Consider the following 14457-nt stretch of genomic DNA (forward strand, 5'->3'; position numbering starts at 1 on the left):
AGTGAGAAATTGGTTGAAAGCTCATGGAAAAGTCGAGCAAGCCTTCGGAAATTAAAGCCTATAAACGCTTTATAAACGGACCTTGAGTTATGATTATTTAATGAAATCGGATCAGACGCAAAGTTTTAAACACACTGAATCCACCAGTGCTTGGTCAACAGCAGCCTGGCTGTGTGTGTGTGTGTGTGTGTGTGTGTGTGTGTGTGCGTGTGCGTGTGTGTGCGTGTGTGTGTGCGTGTGTGTGTGTGTGTGTGTGTGTGTGTCTGTGTGTCTGTGTGTGCGTGTGTGAGCACCTGTCTGACCTTTTTTATTTGTTTGTGTGTGTGTGTGTGTGGTTTAATTTCCCATTTGTTGTTTGACTACTGCAGGAGTGTCATATTCACAAGACCAAATTTTGAAAACAAAATGATTTTGAGGAATTATACATTTTAAGATGGGGTGATGGGAGAAAGAGGTAAAGGAAGGTGTTTGGGTAAGAAAGGAAGGGAAAGAGAAGGTGAGGTACGGGAGGAAAAGAAGCCAACACACAAGAGAAGAGAGGAAGCAATAAGGCACGGAGGGATGGGAGAACGGGAGGAGACCACTTGGGAGAAAGATGGAGAGAAGTTAGTGAGGAAAGAAGGAACTGAGGAAATTCTTAACGACATCCGGGGATGTACAACTTGTACATCCCCGGAACCAATCACAACTCGAGTCATTGAACGGCGCCAATTAACACTACCGTGATTAATTGCCAATAAGAGAATAGAAGTCACCCATTCCGACACGCAGCGCTGGAGGAGGCTGTCCCCTCCTCCAACCGCGGCCCGGGCCAACTCGCTCCGAGGGGGGGGGGGGGGGATAGGTGCCTGGCGGAGCGACACGGAGAGAGAACGGGTGAGAGAGAGAGAGAGAGAGAGAGAGGACAGAAGCGTCGACAGCCCCGCTCCGCGCTCCTCCCTGTGTGTCGCTGCGCACTTTTCCAAATGCGTCTCTCCCGCGGACGTTGACCAACTCCGCACATCCTCTCGACCGTATTCCACTCTGTTCCTTTTTTCTTTCTCTTCTTCTAGTCACAACCGGAGTCGCGGAGGAAAAACAGGTGGAAGAAGAAAAGGCAGCAGCAGCAGCAGCAGAAGAAGAAGAAGAAGATGATGCCGCCCGGCGCTGCGCTCCCCGCGGGCCCGCGCGCCCCGGCGCCCCGCGTCGCGCTGCTGCTGTGGCCGCTGCTGCTCGCGACCTGCTGCGGCGCCGCGGCGGCCCAGGAGCTGCCCGCCAACGGGGTGAACGGCTACAGCCTGCACCCGCCCTACTTCAACCTGGCCGAGGGCACCAAGATCACCGCGTCGGCGACCTGCGGCGAGGACGACTCCGGCCGGACGCTGCAGGACCTGTACTGCAAGCTGGTCGGGGGCCCGGTGTCCGGGGACCCGAGCCAGACCATCCAGGTGAGCAGGGGGGGGGGGGGGGGGGGGGGGGGGGGGGGGGGGGGGGGGGGGGGGACCAACCCCTATACATGGCTCATTTCTACTGAAGCTGCCCAAGAGTGCGTCGGAGGGTTAAAGGTCATTGTAGGCTTTGTTGTACTAAAGGAGTCCTTATCACATAGTTATGCCCATTATAGCCTCAAATTCACGCCATATAACCATATGATGTTCCCCCCCCAGGGGCTCGTGGCTCTGCAGCACCGGGTTTAAACAGACTGAATCATTTGGATAGCCTCCGGCTACACTGCTGTAGTACTTGTATAATCCAACGCCGTGGGCTTCTTATGCCTCCTCGTTGCATACAATTGAGTTCATTACAGACTGTGGACTTTGTGGTGCACGCTCGGTTCCTTTTAATCTTATATTGCGTCGTATATCAGAGTGTCTGTGGTGTTGGCTATTATTCCAGTATTCGTATATTCATACGAGAGCATTAAATATACAGTTTGCATTCCTTCAATTTTTCTCTGAACCTGTTGCATTTTTGCAGCGGCGAGGCTTCGAGGCTTCGGGACACCTTGTCGTGTCAGATTCAAGGGTTTGCACTGACAACTTTTTGTCTCCTGTCGCACCAGCTCTGTCTTCCCGTTTTCAATCCCTGACAGAGCTCCTTGTCAAGCGTTTCCCAGCAGTTTCTCTTTGAAAGTTGGAAGTTCCTGCTCTCCTGCGTTGCCAGCATAGAGTCGAACAGAGGGGGTCAGCAGTGTGCGCGGATCTCCCAGCACGCTCTGGTGCCAGGTCATTACTTCACGCACCGCTTCCTTTGTGGGACTTGTGCAAAACGCGGGCCACTTACATAAGGACGGGCGTCCAGCCACTGATAACCACTATGTGTAGATGAGTTTTTAATGTGACGTCGAGGGTGCGAGGTTGTTAAAAACAAAAACAACCGACAGCAGCAGCAGCAGGAGGCCCCCGCTGTGTGTTTGACAATTACGCCTGCGGGGCCTCACTATATAGTTAACACACAAAGGACTATTGCAGTTTCCTGGGTTAAACATTAAATCAACCCTCTGGGTGATAACACGCAGGCCTATTGCCCTCTCTCTCTCTCTCTCTCTCTCTCTCTCTCTCTCTCTCTCGTTCTCCTCCTCTCTCTTTCTCTCTCCCACCTGTTCCACACATTCCTCGCGGTGACTGACCCGTGTCCTCCAATCAGAGCGGGCTTATCCGCTCTATTACCGCGAGATCGTCAAGGTCCAGAGCGACGCTTCCCCTGGAGGCGACGCCGGGCGTTTTTTTAAGGTGTTCTCACAGGATCACGGTTGTCCGAACTCCCCCCGCCCCCCCCCCCCCCCCCCCCCCCCCCCCCCCCCCCCCCCCCCCCCCCCCCCCCCCCCCCAGACTAAAGAGATCAGACTAAAAAGATGAGGGGATAGTTTTGAGGTCGGTGGGATACAGATGGCTTGATCAGCAGAGGGAGACAATGAACCGAGCAGCAGGCGGTCCGAAGTGTTGTCTGGTTGTAAAGACCTAAAAAAAAGAATGAAACCAACAAACCACCAGAACAGTTGCCCCCGGGGGGCGTTGAGAGATAGAGGGGACTTAGAATAGAATAGAAACTTTCAAGCTATAAGTTTCTAATGTAAGAACAGCAAAACACCCAATTCAGTCCGCGAATGGGAGAAAGAAGGAATTATGTATTTTGCTAGTTAACTTCAGTTCAGCTGGTAAATTGTCTTTCTGTTGAATGTGCTCTTCACGAATACAGACGTGAACCCGACCACATTTTTATCCACTTCACTTCATTTCTTCTTCTTTTTTTTTTAACCCTGAGGATTAGGCCGAATATTCCCCTCATCAGAGTTTTGTCATTCGCTCTCCCTCTGATCGGCCTGCTCACGGCAGTTCTGGTTGAAGTGGCCACGTCGCTGCATAATTAGCTCAGGAAATCTCCAAAATGGAGCCAAGAAAATCTGGTCATTAGCTCAGGAGATGGTGCATTATGTGTCCGGACTAAGAGGTTTAGCCCACTTCGCTGAGCTATTGTGGCTTGGCCCACTTTCTCTGTTACTGGAACCCCCATCCCTGAACAGCGCGCGCACACACACACACACACACACACACACACAGACACACAAAAGTCACAAAACACACTATTCTGTGTTGAGCTTAATCCTGTTTTGATTTGACAGCAAGACGTGAGAGTGTTTTTATTAATTAAAAACAGCAGGAGGAGGACTAGAGAATTATAGTGTGTGTGTGTGTGTGTGTGTGTGTGTGTGTGTGTGTGTGTGTCTTGTGCACAGCCTCTCAGAGATGCAAGCATGAGTGCACAATGGTGGCAGCCATAAGGCAATTTACAGTAATTGTCAGGACTTTCTTTCCCAGAAATCTTCTAATCTCCGGGCAGAGATAAACCACTGACTCCTGAGACTCGTATCTGCCAGCAGGCTAGAAAAAAACCCAACATTAGATTTGACAAAAACGTTATATTTTGCCTGTTCATAAATGAAATGTGCGTTTTGAGCTCATTAGGGCTGATAAGCAGAGTTCGAGGACGAACATGCGGGGGCCTGTTGCGTCTGCCGAATGTTCAGGGGGCTCAATTATCCAGAAATTCTCCCAAGATTATATCATTAAACCATTTCCTCTCCTGTGGGTGGAGGTGTTAGAGAGTTGGCAGTGGTGCGACTATCCCCAATGTAGACTGAGAGCTTGATACCGCCGGAGTTTTAGTTGAAAATGAATGGTAACGAGGCGCCTGTGTCAATGGGAATAGTGTGTTTTCACCTCAGCATCGTACCTGGTACATGCAGCTTTCATTCATGTCAAATATCATGAAATACCAAGGTGAGGATGAGACAGAGGGGAGGAGAGACTATGAGACAGGTACAGCTCGAGGGAAAGAGACAAACCGAGATGGTAGAAAGAGAAGAGGAGCTAGAGGAAGTACAGTAGGAGAAAGGAAGTGTATTATGTCTGGATAAATTGAGGGTGTTGGCTCTGACTGGGGACGATGTTTGCAGGATCTTGAGCCTAATTACGTTCCGAGGAAATCTTTTTACCTCCATGCTCGGCGGGCCACGCTTTACTAAAGTACAGGAACCTCTGGGGAGGGGCATGAAGCGCTGAACACGCCTGACTGGTCTTTGTAGTGTTGCTCGATGTACTTTGCATCATCGTTGTTGTGTTGTCCGAATTCCCGTCCCCTGGCGGACTGGAGTGGAAGCTTGTTGTAGCCGTTGGTTGTTTCTTATGCCAGCAGGCTCCCCTTGACCATGGTGAATACGCAGGAACCTTTGAGTCCCTTGAAAAACCGTTCGTTGACGTTCTTGCTTGTAAAGGGGAAGTGAAAAGAGAGGAGTGAACGTGTGGTGTGAAAGAAAACTGGGAAAAATAGAGAAAGGGAAACAGTGTGAAAAAGAGTTTGACAGTCCGGCAGGAACACAGAAGCAGACCCCCCCCCCCCTGCCGGCCTTTCGCTACTCTAAACACCTGCATGCTCCTTTAGAGATGTCACTTCCATGTCGGGAAATCACCGTGATTTCCTTTTTTTTTGTGCACCACCACCTTCTTTTTCTTTAATAAATACCTTCATTTCTCAGGATCCTTCTGTCGACTGTAGGTGTTCAGTGCACCTTGATGTTTTCAAGGTGCTGTGTGACCTGCTGTGTGGAAAATGTGGAGAATAGGTGGGCTTCGCAGATTGATATACAAGTGGAGAAGAATGAACAAGAATCTGCAACGTTTGGATTGTTTGATCACTAAAAGAAAACTGGACAGGTGATCCCTTAGGGGTCTCGCCGATAAATTGTCACGTCAAATAACTCATTTGACAAAAGTTTGTCCAAAGTTATAATCGTGTTAACATTCCCCTTAGTTTGCCCTCATTTGAACTCATTCTGCCCCTCAACAACATCGTGTTTAGCAGCTATAATGTGAAGCATATTCATGTATCTCAGTCCAAATACTAAAAGTGCGGAAGGTGATGGTAATGGTATTAATTTAAGGGACTGAATTGTGTAAATTGAGAGTTCAATAACTCCAGCGGAACTACACTGGCACACAAATGACTAATTTGAGGGACGGATTAGTAATTTAACGTGCACCGATAATTCATTTGAGGCTGTACAAGATTTTAACTCCCTCCCCAAAAAAAGGAAGACGGGGGACGGTGAAGCGGGGTGGAGTCGGATGGTGAGCGGCGACCTCCGACCTCAGCGACCTGCAGCGATAACATCTCCTGACCCAGCCTTTTGTTTCCAGTCCACGCTTGTTTAGTTTATGCTAACGCTTACACGGCCAGCAGGGGTTTGGGTTAAAGGCTCAGACGAGCAAACTGGGATTAGCCGAGAGCGAAGGAGCTTTAGAGAACCAAAGAGGTGGAGGGGCCACTTCAAGTGGGCACTGGCATGGACCATTTACTTCCACTCGGGTTTTCTGCAGTATGAAAATGACCGGGCAGAGACTGGACAACATGTGGGAGATGATGTTGTGCACGCCCAAAACAGGCAGACTGGGGCACAGGGATTGAATTTATGAGACAAGTAAAACCCACAAGCAGAAATATAATACAAGCTAGAGCCTCAGTGTTGCATTAGTGAGCGCGGTGTCCCCTTTCAGTAGCTTCAGGGACAGACAATTGTGAAATAAATCTCCTCCTCTCATGGGTGTTTCCTGTGACTCTGAGGGATGGCGCATGCAGGTAAGTCTCTAAGTTGCAGCTCCAGTCTCTCTCTGGGCCCTAACTCCAAGGCCGAAGGGTCAGATCCCACTGTAAACCGAGGTGTGTTAATCAATAACATCCCGTCTTAGTTTTATCTAAAGCAAGACCCCGGCATTTATTAGGTCTGTGAGTAGGGAATGCGATGAGTTTCAGGACAGAGACGTGTGCGGCTCTTAAACTCACGAGTTCCTCCACGCCTGGCCTGATGAGTAATTGGAGTCGAACCCTGTGGAGTCTCGCGGAAGCTATTTGTGTCCCCTTCTTATGAGATATCCTGAAACTATCTCCTCATAAAAAGCACAATTCAAAACCAAACAAGCCTCAAAACCTATTTCATGGCTGGCGAGTGCGTGGCCAATGTGGGCTGTTGAAAACTGTTGCGAAACCGATGTAAACGACGGCCGTCATTGGAAAGTCGCTAAGGCCTGCTCCGAAGTTCGCTGAATGTCACTAGATGATGTTGGCGTGTTCATTCGATCTGTTGTCAGACAATGGAGCAAGCAGGAAATAGTGACAAGACTAGATGTTAACAATTGTGAAGGACACGCATAGACAGAGGTTAGCCTATGGAGGGAAAGCCGGAACTCATGCTCGCAACTCTCCTCTCCAGAATGTAGCAACGGTTTGTCTCGGCAAAATCCAGCCAACGCTGCTCGTTAAAGTCTTCCCCGATGATGACGTAACAGGAACAATTCATTTTGAAAGAGCAACGGCCAATGGGGAAACTCCGACACTCCACCGACCCACGGTGTAACTTTTTAAGTCAGTTATGAAATATGGGTTTCTGGGGCTGGCCTCGCTGGTGCGTGACTGAATGGTGTCTTTTATCAGCAAGCCAAAGACAAACATGTGCTCCCCTAGATTTGGACCCCCCCCCCCCCCCCCCCCCGAGGTCTCGAGTATGAGACCTTTTCAATTTGAAAGCTTGACTCCTGCTTCAGAGCCTTTTTTTACAACCTCAAAACGCTCAACCAAAGATGAAAATATGAATCTCCTGCCTCTGTCCTCCCAGGGCCAGTACTGTGACATCTGCAGCCAGGGAGAGAGCGACCGCGCCCATCCCATCACCAACGCCGTCGACGGGACCGAGCGGTGGTGGCAGAGCCCGCCTCTGTCCCGCAGCACCGAGTTCAACGAGGTGAACGTCACCCTGGACCTGGGACAGGTAGGACCTCGCCGAATACTCCCTGCACTGAAACACGCACCGGCAAACCTTCCCTGTCTGTCTGTGCTGTTGTGGTTGATGTTGGTCTGCTGGCGTCAAGTTTGACTCTTTCTTGCTTTGATGCTTGACTGTTTGGACATTTTGCTCAAAGTGACTGCAACTCGTCACAGTCCCAGCGTCAGTGCCGGTGACGTTGAGATGAGAGCAGGGACGCACAAAAGGATCACTAAGGTTAAATGTCCTTGTCTGAGAATCACTAATAATAATAATCAATGTTTGAATAATGATTTGGTCAATTACCAGGGCAACGCTTTGGGCTTCCAAACGTCCAGATTGGAAGCCTAAATTCGGATTCGCATATCTAGGAGTTCAATTTTTAGGATTCTAAACATCTGCATGTTTCATCAAATTAGCCTGCATATTCAAATCTGATATTTCGGATCAATGCATATCTTCCCCTGCCTGCCACGACCACCGGCTCATTCCAACGTCTCCATTAGTTCTCAGCTGCAAATGAAGCTGATTGGATTTCAGCCACAGTCGCTCTTGTAAAACTCTCTTGCCGCTCGCTATACCTACATAAAGAGATCAACTGCTCAGCCTCCCCGCTCGGATAATGAATGTGAAATAAATCAGACCATTAACGGTGTCACCTGCCAACACCAGAGATAAATCAGCCTCCTGAAGTTCAGTGGCCCGGATCAGAAAGCAAACCGTAAAAGCGTCAGTCTGCGTTGATTCAGAGCTTTTGTTCTTGGCCGGAGGCTCTGTTTGTTCTAGCTGCTGTTAATTCATCCGAGGGAAGCACATGTAAACATGTAGCGTGTACATACTGTATTTTGCACACATACATGGACTAACGGAGTTGGGCCTCAACTAACGATTATTTTCATAATCAATTAATCTGTCGATGATTTTCTTGATTAATCGATTAGTTGTTTGGTTAAATTCCAAGATGATGTTTTGTCCACACACCAAATATATTTAGTTTACTTTCGTAGAGGAGCAAATAAATCAGAAAATATTCATATTTAAGAAGCTGACATCACAGACTACCTGAACCGATTAATCGATTATGGAAATAGTTTGGCGATTACTGTAGTAATAATCGTCTAACTGTTGCAGCTCTACACTGAGGCATATACACGGCAGCACAGAGGAGCTTCGCTCTCAGTCTCCCTGCGTTCGAGAAGTTAACCTTCTTGTGTTTTTGAACGTCGCTCTTGAACGAGCTTTTCATGTTTCTGAATGTGACTCTTTTGTGCCGGCCCCTCTTGCTCGAGTGCCCTCCTTGTTCATCGGTGGAGAGACATTCATGCTGTGTGTGTGTGTGTGTGTGTGTGTGTGTGTGTGTGTGTGTGTGTGTGTGTGTGTGTGTGCGCGTGCGTGCGTGTCCAACGAGTGTGTTTTCTGTCATGGCCATCTTTCGTCCCTTTTCCCTTCACTCGTTCTTCGACGGTTTCAATAGAGAAGCAGGGAGCTGTGACAGTCGCCTCATGTGTCGCTTGTAAAAGCTTTTAAAAGCCTGTTTACACGTGGCGGCAATAAAATAATGAATAAAGAGTCTTTTAAAGAACAACAGCCAAAGTAGATTTGTTCTCATTATTATCGAGGCACTGAGCGGATGACAACAAGGGCTACCTGCAGATTCCTCCGGGATCAGGACCCAACATCTGTGCAAAACCAGCAGGCAGCAGCTACAGACAGAACAGCAACTCTGTTTTGAGTTCTAATTCTGTCGCCGGAGATGTTAGACACGGTATCTACACTAGCTCATCTGTTGTGTTTACTATCTACATCACATGGAAATGTTTTCATGGTGACTTGGTCGCTCAGAAGAAAACTCGCCCAGAAGGCGAGAAAAGGCAGAGGTGGAGGGACTCTAGTTACCAGGTTTCAGTTTTTGTCTTGAAAGAATGTAGGTGGGCTATAAGGCCTGGGATCGTGTGTGTGTGTGTGTGTGTGTGTGTGTGTGTGTCACGCCTCAACCCCCTACCTCTGCCTGAATGAAAGACAAAGAGAGGAGGGAGAGATTGGAATGTCAGTTAACCTGTCCCAACCCGCAGAGGGGGAGGCTTGTTAAATTACCCCCCACTCCTCCCCCTTTTCTCCCTCTCTCCCTCTATATACGTTTATGGAATCAAGGAGAACACAATACACTTAAAGGAAATACACATCCAATCTTAATACTGCCTTATTGGTTATTTTCTCTCCTGTATGTTCTCCTCGTCCTACTGTCCCATCCTCCTCTCTTGTTTTTCTTTCCACTGTCCGATTCTTTAAATAAAGAGCATCAGTTCAAACCCCCTCCTCCTCTATATCTGACCAGTCGTTCAGCCAATCTCCTTCAGATAACACCAGCCCCGATATAGAGCATTTCTATCTCCACCACTTTCCGCTCTTTCTTTCTTCTGCTATCTCCTCCTCGCATTCCTCGTCCCCATCATCCTCTTGACCTTCATGTCCTTGTCTTTCCAGGTCCGGCTCTTTCTCCTCTTCCACAGCTTCTTCTTTTTGCGCCTCCGTGCCGGCGACGGCTCAGGTTGTTCGTCGATCCGTCCGTCGTCCTGTCCCACCCTTTGTGGACGCGATATCTCAGCAACGCCTCAAAGGGATTTCTTCAAATTTAGCACAAATGTCCACTTGGGCTCAAAAAAGAACTGATTAGAATGAAGTGGTGGTCAAAGGTCAAAGGTCAGGGTCACTGTGACCTCACAAAGCACACCTTTTGCCCTAAATCAAGATTTAAAGCGCTAATTATGACAAATTGTCAGACAAATGTTTGATTAGACCAAATTGTGAAGTAGTGACATTTTATATCCCAAAGGTCAAAGGTCAACTTCATCGCGCTGCCACGATATACTGACAAAACACACGTTTCTGGGCCATTATTCAACACCTTAAATCAGGAACAGAGGGGGAGATTGTGACTATATATCCTGTAACTTGATTTATTGGTGGATTTGGTGGATTTATTCTTTTTCTCCATATTTAATAACATTTGAATGCAGTCGTTCACCCAAAATACATATTTATTGCACCTCATGCACAAAAATTGTAAAACAAAAAAAAGTCCAAATCCGATGCAGCTTTTACACTATGGCTTACAATTTACTGCTAATAATCCAGGTTTAACTGGAGCCACATTCCACTCCAAGGCAATGAGCCGCAAGAACCCTGAGGTGGTTTTTCAGGGGCACGTACAAGTGATTTTGGAGAACTTTTTGTTTTTATTATGCAATATTTTCTACGTCTATATTAGACAAATCTATCACCTGCCAGGCTCCTTGTTTATTCCCGTTTTATCTGCACATATAGGAACGAGATGGAGGAGGTAGGCGGGACAGGAATCCTCCAAGATGAGGTCATACCCAGTTGAACACAATTCACCGTTGTCTCGTACATAAGCTAAGGGTGATAAAACGTTGCTGCTCGATTTCGCTCTGCACACAGATGTGTGTGTGTGTGTGTGTGGGTGTGTGCGTGCGTACCTGCACTTTCATTCCTCAGGTGTGTGATAGTGGAAGTACTGTTATCACAGGTGAAGGAGAGGGAAAATATAGAGGAGATGGAAAAATCAATAATAGGTAGTTGGCACGAAGGAGCAATAAATACAGTTTGAGGGCAAAAAAAAAATTTCCCATAAAAGAGAGGAGGAGGTTGGAGGTGGAGGAGCGGAAGGAGGGCTGGAACATTGAAAAGAGGAAGGCGGGAATGTTGTGGCGGAAGAAAACTGAGGTGAAGTGGGGGAAGGAGGGTGAGGGGATGGAAAGAGGAGGAGGAGGGATGACAACAGGGGATGTTTGTTTCAGCAGCCTGTTATTAGAGCGCAAATCAGGCTTCACTGTGTGTGTGTGTGTGTGTGTGTGTGTGTGTGTGTGTGTGTGTGTGTGTGTGTGTGTGTGTGTGTGTGTGTGTGTGTGTGTGTGTGTGTGTGTGCGTGCGTGCGTGCGTGCGTGCGTGCGTTCTTCAGGTGAGGTCCTCTCTTTGTCATCAAACCTGTCAGAGACTTCAGCACTGCACAGCTGCATGAGGCCTCAGACATTTGAAGTGTCTTTTGTCTCACTGCGCGGGACACTTAAACGGTCAGTTCAACCTAAATGAAGCAGCAGAAAGCTACTCGCTCATAACTTTTGTCAAATTCTGAATTTGATTTCTGTCATATTTGACAAGATGTTTCCTGAAACAAAGGCAACGCGCATCAAAATGATTTTTCTTTGAGTTATGACTACGCCGCTCTCTCCTCCTTCTCTGACGTCGACCAGTTAGAATAGAGGTGTATTTCCTCTCCAGTTCACCGGAGTTATAACCTCATTTACATGCAGATAGTTTTGGTTTTCATTCTTCCAGATTCTGTGGAATCTGTCTCTGACATTTCTGCTGCTACTTTAACACAATGGAGGTGAATGGAATAGTATTTTGAGGGCTTAAAAGTAGCTTCTCTAAAAAAAAAAAGATATATCTGATGTATATATATATATATATATATATGTGGATTATCCAGTGTTTTCAAAACCAAGACAAATAAAACCAAAACTATCTTCATTGCCAAATTACCACTTACATAAGTGAGTAGTTAAGTTTTCTTGGTAAATTGAACCTTTAAACTGCTTTTAAAATTGATGTTACCTCATAAACCTGAACTAAATTAAGTGCTTTATGTTGGTTTCTGAGTTGAAAAAATTCAAATCTCTCTCATTGTCAAGTGCCTTTAATATCCTGTGTGTGCTGACAGATTTCCCTTCAGGACAAGAACGAACAAAGACACACACACACACACACACAAGCACACACACACGCACACACACGCACACACACGCGCACGGTGTTGAGGTAGCTCCATTGTTCGCCGTGCGCGAAATGCGAGTGCGGTGCCAACTGCTCCCGATTGAACGCTTCCTGCCATTGATGTGGCTCGAACGTCAGAGTTGCCTTTAAAGAGCCAGCAGGCTCGGAGCTGCGGGGCGGGGGCGTCGGAGTTATATTTGGAGAATTTCTGACAGTTTGTTTGAGCTCCCTCCCCAGGGGGCATTCATTTTAAAAATGTGTCCCGTGTCAGGGCGACACGCAGCCCTGACACACGAAGCCCGAAGTCGTGGACTTTGGGGCCTGTAAATTGAGGCGCTGCTGATCGACCAACTTCCGTTTTTTCTAGAGCCCCGACCGAATGAGCGGTTGTATTTGCGTTTTCTTTTTATTCGTAGTTATCTACAATAAAGTTTATGGTTAAACTTTAAAATATCAAGCCTCAATTGAAATTCTTCGTCTCACGGGTTTGATGACGACATCTTAGGAATCATTGCCAAGTGCCGATATGATACGTATCGGCATCAGCCCCCCCCCCCCCCCCCGCAAAATCCAATTGCTGATATGTTTGGTAATGGCACTGATGTGTGAGTGTGTGGTTTTTCTGATTACGATCGGGGATTTCTCCCAATTATTATTTACAAGTGACGAGCACGGGAACCACGCTCTCAGTCCAATGTGTTTCGTCTGTGGTTTGGCTGTGCCATAACCAGGTGTTATGCCTTGTGTGTGTGTGTGTGTGTGTGTGTGTGTGTGTGTGTGTGTGTGTGTGTGTGTGTGTGTGTGTGTGTGTGTGTGTGTGTGTGTGTGTGTGTGTGTGTGTGTGTGTGTGTGTGTGTGTGTGTGTGTGTGTGTGTGTGTGTGTGGGGCCTGTACTGTAGTACAACATCCAGTCAAGCATCCAGCTCTCATGCGTGAGACTTTTCAAGATATCATCTCCTATCCCCCATGATGTATGTCTCATACCCCTTTTTTTTTTTCTCTCACGCCCTCACATCGTAATTACCGTCCTCATCTCATCTCTTTCCTCCGTCGTTCCCTCACTCTTCTCTCTGTCCGTCTCTTACTGCCACAAAGACTCTTCTGTTGAGAGTCTGACTGGCACAGTAGTGACGGCAAGGCAAAGAATCACCGGTGTAGAGAACTGAAACTGTGATGTCCAAGGCTTCGGTGTTGATCCACAGTGGGATCATTGGCACTAGTAGCGACTCTTTGTCAGTGAAAATGCAGTTTTTTTGTTTTTGTCTTTTCGCTGTGAGTTTTCTGTTTCATGTTTCCAGTGTGAATGTACCACACTGTCGGCCTTACGACGGCTTCGAATGTTATCGTCATCATTAATGTGTCAAAAAGTGATTAATATCCGTCTCCAACTCGTCTCTGTCTCTTTCAGCATTTTCCACAGTGACTCAGTCGACCACACATTTTTGATCACATCTTTTAATAGTGGCCCTCTTTCTATTTCTTTATTTAGCTCCTCTTTTCCCCTCCTCGGCTGTCATTTTGGGGGCTCAACAGTTGCACTCATTCTTTCCTCCCTCCACGCCTCCGTCCTCCGCAGTGACTCTTATTGCTGACACCATCGGCCCCCTCATCCTCCCGTTTCCCCGTCTGTTCCCCCCCTCGCTCTGGGTCAGTCGTTGCCTCTGACACTCGCCGTCCTCACACAAACGCACAAACGCTGACACACATCTCGCATTTTTCAGTCATTCATTATGTGTACTGGGCAGGAAAATGAGCAAAGAGGGGGCAGAAGAAGAGGTGCAGCGAGAGAGAGAGAGAGAGTGGGAGACAGATCTGACCTTAATAGGAGTGATTCAGCCCTTGAGTGAGAAGAGAGAAAGAGGAAAAAGCGACGTCAACGTCGTATTTAAACCAGAATAAAAGGCCGAGTGATGGATGGATGAAGGAAGGGAGGAAAAGTACGAGCGCTGGTGGTGCAAAATAGTTGGCCGATATTTCAGGGTGTTTTTTTTGGGGATGTCTGCTTCTGTGTGTTGTTGTAGCTGATATCAGGGTCTGTTGATGTTGGCAGGTTAACACACACACACACACACACACACACAAACACACACACTCATACTCAGCTTCAGTTTGCTTGGGACACGTCCAAGAAAAATTAATACACATTTGGAGCAAAGGAGGATTTCGTTTTTTGAATATATATATATATATAAAAATTATCCATATTATTAATTCTGTTTCTGCCTGAGTTCACAGATCTGTTGTTGGTTTAATTTATAATGTACATTTTCCGTGGAACTTTTGTCTCTTTCATCCATTGTGTTTAACTTCAATTTATCTTCACTTTTACACAATGCAAAAGCCATTGCTTGGCTCCTTGGTCATGCATG

At 47.3% G+C, this 14457-nt stretch overlaps 1 protein-coding gene across 2 annotated transcripts in view; it reads left to right on the forward strand.

Moving 5' to 3' along the window:
- The first annotated feature begins 907 nt into the window (after nucleotides 1-907).
- The window catches only part of lama5 (laminin, alpha 5), a 74524-nt gene continuing 60974 nt past the window's right edge, over nucleotides 908-14457 (forward strand). Inside the window, exons 1-2 of one of the 2 annotated variants that reach the window (XM_047330769.1) lie at nucleotides 908-1427; nucleotides 7148-7300. In XM_047330769.1, coding sequence (XP_047186725.1) covers nucleotides 1131-1427; nucleotides 7148-7300 — 450 coding nt within the window. In that variant the 5' untranslated portion in view covers nucleotides 908-1130. The remainder of the gene's footprint in view (nucleotides 1428-7147; nucleotides 7301-14457) is intronic. The other variant, XM_035643819.2, reaches the window with a different exon arrangement.

Source organism: Scophthalmus maximus, chromosome 3 (assembly GCF_022379125.1).
Source record: "Scophthalmus maximus strain ysfricsl-2021 chromosome 3, ASM2237912v1, whole genome shotgun sequence".
Classification (NCBI taxonomy): Eukaryota; Metazoa; Chordata; class Actinopteri; order Pleuronectiformes; family Scophthalmidae; genus Scophthalmus; species Scophthalmus maximus.